General features: G+C 35.2%; 1 protein-coding gene across 1 annotated transcript in view; it reads left to right on the forward strand.

Moving 5' to 3' along the window:
• The window catches only part of ABHD13 (abhydrolase domain containing 13), a 20,124-nt gene extending 8,906 nt beyond the window's left edge, over nt 1–11,218 (forward strand). The window contains exon 2 of the mRNA XM_040624496.1: nt 6,184–11,218. Coding sequence (XP_040480430.1) covers nt 6,204–7,217 — 1,014 coding nt within the window. The 5' untranslated portion in view covers nt 6,184–6,203 and the 3' untranslated portion in view covers nt 7,218–11,218. The remainder of the gene's footprint in view (nt 1–6,183) is intronic.
• The last annotated feature ends 1,970 nt before the right edge of the window (nt 11,219–13,188 follow it).

Raw genomic sequence — 13,188 nt, forward strand, 5'->3', positions numbered from 1 at the left:
TGCTCTTTCCCTCTAAACAACCCTTCTAGTTAGTATAAACTTTGGTTTAACTTTGAATATATTAAACTCATCATTTCTGTTGGTTGGTTAGGGTACTAACATGGTATCAGCAAATGCATCTGAGCATACAAAAGAACCTGACAGATAATTCATCTCTTTTGGCAACACATTTCATAAATGTTTTGCCTCATAAAATGTACTCTAAGGTATAACCAATTGCCTTGCTTATTGTCCATGACCAATAGCAATGGTCTCAACAGCACACTCTCAAGACCCGATAGGCCATACCTGGCATTTTCTCCCCCTTGTTGAAAGATATGAGATGGAAAACCCAGCATGTCGGTATCAGGTGTGTTGTTCCCAAATAATAGCTCAGGCTAGTGGAGAGATGACATGTGGGTGGGAGCAGGTCGCACCCTGACTTAGCTGCTTCCTGCTGCATGGCAAATAGTATCTTTTGTAATAGCACGTGGGCATCGCATCCAGGACTCAGCAGAGAACACGTCTGTTACAAGTCATATGCCCCCGGAGAGACAGCCTTCTTTGTACTTCCTACTGGACATGTGTAGCCCTACTCAGTGTCTGCTCCATCCATATGTAGCTCATCACTAGGGGTCAAGTTTACCACACAAAATGTTGCTTAGAAAAAGCTGGCATCCCACTTTTATGAGGTTTCCAGGGAAACAGTACTAGAAGGTTAACCAGAGGTCATCTTTTTCATGCCTGAGAAAAGGTTTTGTTAACCCTTGACTCACAGTAAGTTATTGACAGAATATATGGAAAACTTGCATACCACTAGCTGCAGGATCTGTGCAGTGGATGTACTGGAGGCAGTCTTCATTTTCATTGCCTTTCATAACATCTGGGTCTATACGAAGTTGTTTTTACATGCCAGCAGATGGCTCCCATAATTGTATTTTGCTGATAGTTTCAACACATTTAGTAAATAAAAAAAATCCATCCCTTTATTAGGTTTGCTTGCTCCAGTTCTTTAAGAGCATAGAAGTGTGACACAGACTAGGGAGCAGAAATTATTAGCAAATTGGATTAGGTAGAAATAGGCAGTCTGTGAGTAGAGGTCGCTTTCTAAACCACCAATACGCAAAAGCATATTAAAGAGAAGACAGCATACACACTTCAGAGTGTTTTTTATTCACCTGTCCTTAAAGTTGATTTCCATTTGATATTCCTCCAAATGGATTGACTTTGATTCTGTGTTACACAGTTTAAAATTACAAGATTATGTTTGTTTATCACAAAGTCACTTAGTTAAGGTGACTTTTCAGGAATGCTTTGTGGAAAACTGCAAATTTAATGCCTCTTATTTCAAAAGTGGACTCAAATATGCCATTTTTCTGATGTCCAGTCCTAAATATATGCCCAGTGCTTAGAATACAGTTATGTTTTCTCTGAAGTCTAGTAATTTAGATATATTACTGGATTGTTCATTTAGAAACTATTTTAGTCTTGAATATATGTGAAGTGGTATACTACCCAGTTAGGGATACAGTAGTGAAAAAGAGAAAGACAGTTCTTGGCCTTATAGATTTAAATGCAGTATTGTATGTTGAAATTAGAAACTCAAGAGGCTATTTTAAAAAGATAATTTTTCAAAGTTTGAATAATTGAAAGTTGTAACTGTCTTTCCCTATATATTTGATATATATGTACATATGAAATATTGTAGTAGTTTTTGTTTGATTTGAAAATTGGTCAACTCTTGATTATCCAGGATATAGGGACCCTTATCAAATTTCTAGATTTCCTTGGCACATTCTGATGTTGACGTTAATTTGAGCAGAACATGGTTAGAAGCATAGTAGTACAGCTAGAAATACTAGTCACAAAAGCAAATAAAGTTAACCTATCTCTATAGCATTTGTAAATGCTTTGTAAATTAGTTTCATTTGGTAATGCTGACGGGCCTTATATGTAGGCATTTAAAGAATTCTCATTCTACTGAAAAGGAAATTCGGACTGGAAATAAGGGATAAACACAAGATTACTCAGGAAATATATAGTAGAGCAGTATTTAGGTTGATGAAATTTTACTGTGTTTTTTTCCTACTAAGTCACCAAATAAATGGTGTTTGAGTTACTCATCTCTCTGATAACTGTCATAAATGATTGGCTTTAACCATGAAAAAGACAGCAAAATTGTTCACTGAAGAAATAATCTTAAATGGTATCTTATTTTCCAAATAGTGTAGTGCTCTAGTATATTTGTATTTTATCCCAAACCCTGCTAATCCTAATCGTTACACAAAAATTTTTTTTTGTTTAGATGTAAAAAGTTAATGCTGGTGTGATTTCACATTTCTCCAGTACACCTTTTGGGTACAAATGAAAATCATTGATATCACATTGATATCACTTATAATTAAAAAAAATAAGAATAAAATTAAGTAAACATTAGATGAAAAGTTTTAAGTGGGCCAGATGTGTTGTTGAGACTTATCCACTGTGTTGAAGGAATATAGAGTAGCCCTGTCTGATCTAAGCTTGTTGATAAATATCTGTCATAGGTTGTAAAGATTCTGTATTACCCAGAACAATCTACAAAAAATTGATTATTGATCTGGAACAGTTTTCAGTATTGAATTTAATTGGCTTATTAGCCTCTTTCAATCTGGTTTTTAACCAGTTCTTGACACCTACTATTCCGGTGTTGCTTCTGTGATCCCTCACGTGTGTGCTTCTCTCTGGCTTACCGCAGTGCTCATTGTAATAAAACTTACTACAACTGGGTGGCAGTGTTGATTTCAGAGAAATTGCAGAAAAATGTTACGTTATTAGTGTGTGTTCTGAGTCATTTGAACAAGAACTCCAATTTGAAAGTCTGTGTTTAGCAAGATAGTAAGACATATTTGGTGAGCTAATAGTGAAAAATCGTATCTGTTAAGTCATCTAACTCATCTTTATTAGCCAATCTAATTTAACTTCGTTTTATGATTTTTTTCAGTGTTTAATTCATGAATGAAAGTGTCATATTTATTAGCTTATGGAATACAGCAAAATTTTTAAAAATCAATCACTAACATTTATTAAATTTAATAATTTCTTTATGGTAGTTTTGTTAGTAAAAGAGTATTTAATATTTTTTAAAACTTAGCAAATATATAGATGACTGCTACCTAAGAAAACTTACAACACATCTCACCTTTTTTACCTTTTTAAGGCAACATGCATAAACTTTTTTATTTGGTAACCAAAAAAGTTTGACTTGAATCACTTCTGTATTTTCTTTTATCAGTCATAATTTTAAAAAGGTTTTTCTCCAATAAGTCATTTCCTTCATTTATCTCTGGTTCTCAAATGGAAGTGCTGTGTCTGTTGTTTCACACTTATTCCCCAGGTTTTTATGGCCTTATCAGTACAATACATCATAGCAACATGTTTTGACTCAACTGATAAGAAATTGCAATAAGGGCTGTATGAAAGATTGTGTATTATTTCTTGATATTGGCAATCTGAAATTTCTGGAATTTCTTTTTTGATGTGAACAACAAATTATCCAACTTTTTCTCAAAAATAATACAGTATTAGAAACCAGTGGTTAATTTAAATAGATTGTTTAACTGTGAAAACCTCTAGGTAGAGAAGAAAATATTTTATTCTTTAGTTTGTTTAGTTATAATTTATAATGTGAAAAAGAAAATTGACAATAAATTATATCATATTGGCCTTGATTGGTTAGAATATGTTAACCATCTCTTATTAAAATTTGCCTTCAACCTACCTCGCTCAGTAAAGTTGTAGGATACACAATCAATATACAAAAACAATTGTTTTTCTATATAGTAATAATTATCAGAAAGAGCAATTAAGAAAATGGTTTTATTTACATTTCCATAAAAAAATAAATACCTTGGAATAAGTTTAATCGAGGAGGTGGAAGACCTGTACACTGAAAACTCTAAGACATTAATGAAAGAAATTGAAGAAGACAGAAATAAATGGAAAGATATTCCTTGTTCTTGGGTTAGAAGAATTGTTATAATGTCAACATTACCCAGAACAATATACAGATACAGTGCAATCACTATCAAAATTCCAATGGCGTTTTTTACATAAAGAGAACAATAATCCTGCAATTTGTATGGAACCACAAAAGAGCTCAAATAGCCAAAGCAGTCTTGAGAAAGAAGAAGCTGGAGGCATCACACTCCCTGATTCAAACTAAATTACAAAGCCCTATCAAAACAATATACTGGCATAAAAACAGACACATAGATCAGTAGAACAGAGTAGATTGTCCAGAAATAAACCTACACACAAATGATCAGTTTATTTATAGCAGAGGAGCCAAGAATATGCAGTGGGGGAGAGGTCAGTTTCTTCAACAAATGGCGCTGGGAAAACTGGATATCCACATGCAGAAGAATGAAACTGGACCACTGTCTTACACCATAAACAAAAATTAACTCAAAATAGATTAAAGACTTTAAGACCTGAAACCATAAAACTCTTAGAGGAAAACTTGGCACTAAGCCCCTGAAATCTGTCTTGGCAATGATTTTTGTATCTGTGACACCAAAAGCAGGGGCAACAAAAGCACGAAATAATTAAATGGGACTACATCAAACTTAAAAGCTTTTGTGCACAGCAAAGAAAACCATCAACAAAATGAAAAGACAGCCTACTGAATGGGAGAATGTATTTGCAAATGATATATCTGATAAGGGGTTAGTCTCCACAGTATATAAAGAACTCACACGACTCAGTAGCAACAAAACAAACAATATGATTATGAAATGGACAGAAGATCTGAACAGACATTTTTTCCAAAGAAGACATACAGATGGCTAGTAGGTACATGAAAAGATGTTCAGCATCACTAATTGTCAGGGAAATGCAAATCACAAACCACAGTGAGATATCCCCTCATACCTGTCAGAATGGCTATTATCAAGAAGACAAGAAATAACTGTTGGCAATGATGTGGAGAAAAGGAAACCCTCATGCACTGTTGGTGAGAATGTTAATGGTGCCAGCCACTATGAAAAATAGTATGGAGGTTCTTCAGAAAATCAAAAATATAACTACCATATGATCTAGCAATTCTGCTTTTGGCTGTATATCAAAAGAACATGAAATCATCGGCTCAAAAAGATATGTGCATGTTCATTGCAACATTATTTACAACAGCCAAGATCTGGAAACAACCTAAGTGCCCATTGATGGATGAAAGGATAAAGAAAATGTGATACCTACAATGAAATATTAGCAAGCTATAAAAAAGAATGAAATCTTGCCATTGCAACAAAATGGATGGACCTGAGAGCATTATGCTAATGGAGATAAGTCAGAGAAAGACCAAAAAAAAGAAAAAAAAATCTAAAAAAACCCCCCAAAAACCCAAAACAAAAAAAACAAACCCAAACCCCAAGTTTATAGATACAGAGAACAGATTATTGGTTGCCAGAGTCAGGGATGGATGAAGTGGGTGAATGTACAAACTTCCAGTTGTAAAATAAATGGCCATGGGGATATGATGTACTGTTTGGCAACTATCATTAATACTGTATTGCATATTTGGAAGTTTTAAGAAAGTGGATCTTAGAAGTTCTCATCACAGGAAAAGAAAATTTTTTGCAACTGTGCATGGTGACAGATGTTAACTAGACTTACTGTGGTGATCATTTCCCAATATATATAAATCTCCTTATGTTGTACAGCTGAAAATAATATGATGTTACATGTCAAGCCTCAATACACAAATTTTTTTTTTTCTCAGCCTGCCTAGCTCACTGGTGGGCACACAAGGAGCTTTGGGGTCATGCTCATTGGCCTCGGGCCTCTTCTACCTGAGGAGCTGGGGCCACAGCGCTTTACTTATGCCCCTGAGCCTCCATTCCCTCATATGAAAATTTGGGAATGTGGCATCAACTGATTTTTCTGTCAAGTCAAGGAGAACGCATTAATGAAAGTACCCGGCAGTAATTAAGTACTTTTTTAAAAAATGAGTGTAATTTGATGAATATTTGTGTTTCATAAATACAGCAGTGGAAGGAGAAAGGAGACTGCTGAGAACAGAAGGAGCAAGGGGAATTAGAGCAACAGTGGATGGACTGATGTAGCCTTCCAAGGATTCTCCTAGTACCATAATTTATTATATCATGGCTCTAACTTTTAAAATAACATATGTCGAAATACTGATTCTCTCTCTCTCTTTCTCTTTAGGATACTTAAGGAGAGCGACCATGGAAAAGTCCTGGATGCTGTGGAACTTTGTTGAAAGATGGCTAATAGCCTTGGCTTCATGGTCTTGGGCTCTTTGTCGTATTTCTCTTTTACCTTTAATAGTGACTTTTCATCTGTATGGAGGCATTATCTTACTTTTGTTAATATTCGTATCAATAGCAGGTATTCTATATAAATTCCAGGATGTATTGCTTTATTTTCCAGAACAGCCATCTTCTTCACGCCTTTACGTCCCCATGCCCACTGGTATTCCACATGAAAACATTTTCATCAGAACCAAAGATGGAGTGCGTCTAAATCTTATTTTGATAAGATACACTGGAGACAATTCACCCTATTCCCCAACTATAATTTATTTTCACGGGAATGCAGGCAACATAGGTCACAGGTTACCAAATGCGTTGCTTATGTTGGTTAACCTTAAAGTTAATCTTTTGCTTGTTGATTATCGAGGATATGGGAAAAGCGAAGGAGAAGCCAGCGAAGAAGGGCTCTACTTAGACTCTGAAGCTGTGCTAGACTATGTGATGACTAGACCTGACCTTGACAAGACAAAAATTTTCCTTTTTGGCCGTTCCTTGGGAGGAGCAGTGGCTATTCATTTGGCCTCTGAAAATTCACACAGGATTTCAGCCATCATGGTGGAGAACACATTTCTAAGCATACCGCATATGGCCAGCACTTTATTTTCCTTCTTTCCGATGCGTTACCTTCCTTTATGGTGCTACAAAAACAAATTCTTGTCCTACAGAAAAATCTCTCAGTGCAGAATGCCTTCTCTTTTCATCTCTGGACTCTCTGACCAGTTAATCCCGCCAGTGATGATGAAGCAACTCTATGAACTCTCCCCATCTCGGACTAAGAGATTAGCCATTTTTCCGGACGGAACTCATAATGACACGTGGCAGTGCCAGGGCTACTTTCCCGCCCTCGAACAGTTCATCAGAGAAGTCCTCAAAAGTCATTCTCCAGAAGAAATGGCAAAAACTTCCTCTAATGTAACAATCATATAATGTTGTTCCTTTTGATTCATGCACTGTATTTTAATTTGTGCAGAATGATAAAGAATGTTCCTTTCTAGAAGTGTGTTATGTCTGTACTTGTCTGAAGAGTGACATTAAACTTTGAAAGGACTTCAGTGCTCCTTTGAGATGATCCAAATAGTTTTTTACATTTGAAGAACTAGAATTCTTGGGATTCTTTCATACATTTTCATCCAACCTTTCAATGTGGTTATGGATCCATACCTTTAGTTTAATATGCCAGTGTAATAGCATATTGTATTCAAAAGTTTCTTGTTGCCTAAGTGGTGTGCGCTGTGTGACACTTGGATTAATGGCGGGGTGTGGAAGGAGATTTGTGAACGAGAAACCTTTGAGTATCTGCCTTTAGTAAATACCGGGACAATCATGGTAAGCAAACGTAGTCTGTAACTGCATTCTTCCCCTTAACAGTTAAAATGAAATGCATGATGGTATTTTATTCCTTGAATTATGCAATGCAATGTTTTTAATGTAAATACTACTGGTCATATACCGATGTATATGGTAACCTGGGTCATATCTATTTTTATGTAAACTCTATTTTGTTTTTGGCAAGAAGTGAAATTGAGGCCTGTGTGCAGGTTGCCATTGACTTTTGCTCTGGTGAATGCTGAGATCCAGCTTTTTCTTACGAATAAATGGGACCCCATTTTCCAATATAAATGTACCGTGTTTTGTTAGGTACAGTCTGGATCATGGCATGTAAAAATAGAAATTTAGAATTTTACTGCAGCTTTGATGTGCATATTTGAACTTTTTAACATTTGTAATTTTGGTGGCAAAGAGAATTTTAGCTTCTGTCAGTTTTGTACGTCTACAGCTGAACCACTAATAGCAGTCATAATGACAATTAGAACTTGTTTAAGAATTAAATTAGCAAGTCTTATCATTACATGATTGTACATGCTATTTTACAGAAATTCCCACATTTGATTTTTAAGTCCAGTATCTAGATATATCTAGCCCACTAAAGTCAAGATATCATTTATTGGACTTTCTGAAAATAAAAGTTACAAAAACGAAAGCAAAAAAGCCGTTCTTTGATTTAATGTTTCAGTTGTTATAGCATTCAAAGACAGTTGCAGGAAGTCTTATTTATTTTTCTCCTACATGTAGGAATGTAGGAGTGAAGGAACTCTAGAGCCTTTTCTTACAGAATCTATTACCACATTTAACAATTAAGTGGCTATAAGTGAGAAGTAGCATTTAAACATGTAGAAGAGTAAGAAAAATCTTACTTAAAAAAAAAAGAGCCCCTTAAAACTTGCAGGATTTACCTTAAAAAATATAAGCTATGAGGTATAATTGTGCTAAGTTGTTTCAAGTTGTCCTCAAAAATTAGGGGTAATCGAGCTCTGTATATTACATTATGTCAGCTTTAATGTACCATATTTTGAATATTTTAGCTGTATTTATTGGCTTTGTCCAAGCAGCTAGGGCAGAGAAATAATGGGTCAGTGTTCTTGACCTTAATTTTAAAATCTTTCCGTGGAGATAGGGTTAGAAATACTTTTGCCAAATAACATTCGTATTCACTTTATGTCAGTATTTAGAAAAAAATACATTCTAGCAAGTATGATTTCTAAAGGACACTGTTTTTCTATAAATTATTGTTAGAAAGTCATGCTTTAAAAAAAAAAGTTGGTGATGCATATCGTGGAAGGTGTATTTTTATGTATAAATTCACCACGATTAAAGGATACTTTTCATCTTGTCAATCATTGCTATGTAGAATGACTATCCTAAGTAGTAATGTATTAAAAAGAAAAGAGTTAATACAACAAATGTAGTGTCCTTAGACATGAGCTTACTTGGCACACCTTAGACTTGTATCATTCTTTAAAGTTTACAGAGTGTCTTTGTGTGTTCTCATGTGATTATTTAGTCTACTGCTTGTGGAGGGATTTATCAACTTTAGTTGTAAATATTATGCCGATGAAGGATAAAAGCTTTTCTTTATCGGTGTTTTGTTCTTATGATGCCTTTTTTTTTTTTAAGGGTTTATAAAGTTTTGTTTTTGTTTTCCCTAAAACTAAGATTTCAAAAGTTGTAGAGTACTTGTGTCCATCCCCACCTCCATTCCCTTCGGATTAAGGGGCGTTTCTTCCTGTCGCAGAGGGAAGAGGCTGTGTTTAGGGTTGTAGTACATCTTTCTTTCCTGGCTTCTCTATTTGACTCTTCCTTAGATGGGAAGAGGGTAGAAAACAAACTCTTGTTAACAGCAGTCCGTGAAGCCCATAGCATCATTTTTTCAAAATATGTCTAATTTTGTGGCCAAAACAATTGGTCTTAATAAAGCATGAATTCTTCATGGGTCATTCCTTTGGACCCCTGTCTTAGTGGGGATAGAAGTGTTTTTGCCTTGTGTATTAATTTCTGGCTCATTTTGTAAGAGCAGCTGTAAGAGATTATGAATGAATTTTAAGTTGTTAATAACGCTACTGTAAATTTGGAAATCCTAGGATGATTTTAAATATGGCAAGATACATTTTATTTAGATCAAAATCCATTATTTTAAAAGGGATTATTGGGGGGAGGGATTGGCAAAAAGAATATGAAAAAGGATATTGCAAAATATGGGGAGAAATAATTTGTGACAGATGAAAGATAAAAGATACTAAATGAATAGAAATAGCTGGAAAGGGAGTGTGACCTGGTTCTTGAATGTAGATCCAGAAAATAACTGAAGAGATTGGCACAAAAAGGATACCTAATAGTGCAAAACAATACATTTGTATGCAAGGTGCCTCTAACCAAGACAGTGACCAGAGCACCTGACATTGCAAATACTTTGACTGTAAAATGGATATTTTTGCTGAAATGGTATTTTCAGTTTTGTTAGTGGGCAGCTTAGCTTATTTTTTCATGATGAGCTGTAGACACTTGGTAATTACCCAAGTTCCAGCTTTGGTAATATGCCAGTTACATTCTCTTATTGAGAATTCATACCACTGGATGCTTTTGTATTCATTTCTTATTTTTGCAAGATTTGGTTTGAGGTGGGGATAGGTTTGTATGGTCAAATTACAGAATGAAGGCCATGTTCAATTTTATATAAATTTTCTTGCAGTCTCAGTTTAAGGGCATTTTTTATTATTGAGTCCTTTTCTTCCTTAAGGTTGGGAAAAAGTAAGGTGAACTTTTAAATAGGATGTCATAGAAGTCACTTTTAAAATTAGGTCATGGTTGAGATATACTGAACTCTTGCACTGACCTCCCCCCCCCCTTTTCCCTATTATGTTTGACAACAATAATGAAAAGGAAAAAAAAACTGTGAGAAATATTCATTATAATGCTTTCGGATTATCCACTTAAATTTATGTGTTTTCATATCACTCAGGTAAAGTTGGAAACGACAGAGCACAGACATCTATTTTTTAAATCAGTAGGGTAGAAAATGAAAAGCACTTCTGTTTACTTATATTACCACATATGCACATCATCTTAGCTAATCAGAAATAATATATTCATTTGTATAGCAAAATAAATGCATTCATCCTAATTATAATCAACACGTTTTTGCCAAATGGCACAAATATACCTCCATTTATATTTTGTATCTAAAAATGTAGTTTAAAAATAGGACTACGTATAAGAGACACTTTTTCCAAAAAGTGCCATATACACAGTGTAACAGGGATGAGTGTGTGGTGTTCAACATAATTTATGACTGTTCCCGTCAGTACAGTGAATACTGAAAAGTCAAGTTGTTTTCAGCATATTCAGGTACATTCAGGATAAAATAAGTTAACCCAATTTCATGATGTAAGTCATATTTTTGTTATTCGCCATCTTTTATTTGAAGCAGTAATACAGTTTTATAACTCAAATTTGAATGTTACAGTACATGATGTGCTAGCCATGGCAAGCAAACATTGACATTGTTTTTTTAACAATAAATTTCTTTTAGAATATACTTTCTATTTTTCTGTACTGACATATGCAATAAATTGATAACATTAAAAGTTTGATTAATGTCTTAAGATAGTTTGTATTCAGTCTTTTTTTCCCCCAGTTTTCTATTAACCTAAATTATATGATAGGACATTAAGGTTTCCTTAATGGTTAAATAAAATTTCTGAATTCATACGGAAATTAATGAATTTTTATTGCTGTAATGGTATGGATGATAAGTAGAAGTTAGATTTATATTCTCTACCTTCATATTATCCTCCCGCAGACATTTAATTTAGGCTAATAGTAAATACTTTCTTTTTTCTAAAGGTTTTATTTTTTTAAAGATTTTATTTATTTGACAGAGAGAGACAGCACAAGCAGGGAGAGGGGCAGAGGGAGAAGCAGGCTACCCACCAAGCAAGGAGTCCAATGTGGGGCTCGATCCCAGAACCCTGGGATCATGACGTGAGCCGAAGGCAGACACTTAACTGGCTGAGCCTCCCAGTCCCCTATAAATGTTTTCTATATATGAACCGCTGTTGAATTAATAGGCCCCGAAGTATTTGATTACTTAAATGAATCTAGGAATGAATACATTTGAATTGTTCATAGTCCTGTTGCCTTCAGATTTCATAAAGTGCCTTCTCATAAAATTCTGGTCTTTTTTCCCCTCCCAGTACTATGGAGTTGATGGTTTAGGATGATTTTAAATGGCCTGATATTCATTCAGTCTTTGAGAGTCTGTAGCTTGCTCTCCCTGATAAGAAACTCACATGCTTCAATAGTGTCAGAGCCAATCGGATGATAGGAAATGCATGACAAACCATTTTAAATGGCCCCCTGCAAGTGGAGATGAAGAGTTCACTTGTTGGAGACCACCATTCCATTGGTAGATGTGGTGGGAGATGAGATCTCCCATGTACTTTCCTCAAGGACTGCCAACCTGAATTCCAAGAGAAAGTAGTTTTTTTAAAATACTAGTTCTTATTTTCAAAAAGGATTTTTTCACATTCCTATTTCACTCTCCAACGCTTGCTTTACATTCTGTTACGTGGTAAAGTCATGGGCAGTTGAATCTGGTTAGAGAATGTAACAGTTGCCTTATTAAGGAAAAGGGAGGGAAAGACATTTTCCGAATACCTCTAAGTGTAAGACCTGAGTATAGAGTGTGTTAATGATCGTTGAACTTCCACAACAAACCTTTGAGTAATCTGCTCGAGAGTAATTTACTCATTAGGAACACTTCCAAAAAATTGGTTATAGATTAAAAATTAGGAACGTTACACAATAAACCACATTGTCCCAAAGCATTTAAATGTGTTTTTCTGTGGGAGATCTAGAAGTTAACCTTACAAGACTTCTCATTCTCTTTTTTCAGCCCTTGATAGACAAGCAAAGCTCAAAAAATTTGGGTGTCTATCTTCCTCATGTTGTGCAACGGATACTTTTGAAATAGATCTTACTGTTTATTTCCCCAGCCTTACCATACAGGTCCCTGAAATTATTTTATAATAGCTAGCACTTTTACTGAGTGATTGTGACATACCAAGTATCGTTCTGACCCCTTTTTGACATTTATTCTTGATCCCTAAATAGTCAGTGAACTGGTTTCTAACTTCGCTGATCTCACTCCTTGATCTTTGTCCTGTTCTAACTTGCCAAAACAACTCCACACCTTTCCCTACCAAAGGGCACTTCAGTGACTGCATTTCTCAGTAGAACAAAGTCAGACTTCTTGGTCTCTAGGGTCCATCACAAGGTAAACTTAACCATATTCTTCTAAAAGGTGGCTACTCCTCTTTCATGAATCAATCCCATTTCTCTTCTATGCATTTCCTTATGCCCCGTGCTTTAACCTCTAGATTGAATGTCCTTTCTCCTTGCCGGGCTCCCACACCTGTAACCAAAATGCATGGTAGCTCTAGAAATCGTTTCTCCCCTTCCCGAAGATCTGTGGCACTCAGGACCTTTTGTAGTTTGGTACTTGATTATGTTCAATTCAGTTCTTTATTACACACTGTCTTACTTCCCTTTTATATGTCTT

The sequence above is a fragment of the Ursus maritimus genome, unplaced genomic scaffold (genome assembly GCF_017311325.1).
Source record: "Ursus maritimus isolate PB19 unplaced genomic scaffold, ASM1731132v1 scaffold_10, whole genome shotgun sequence".
In the NCBI taxonomy this organism is placed as follows: Eukaryota; Metazoa; Chordata; class Mammalia; order Carnivora; family Ursidae; genus Ursus; species Ursus maritimus.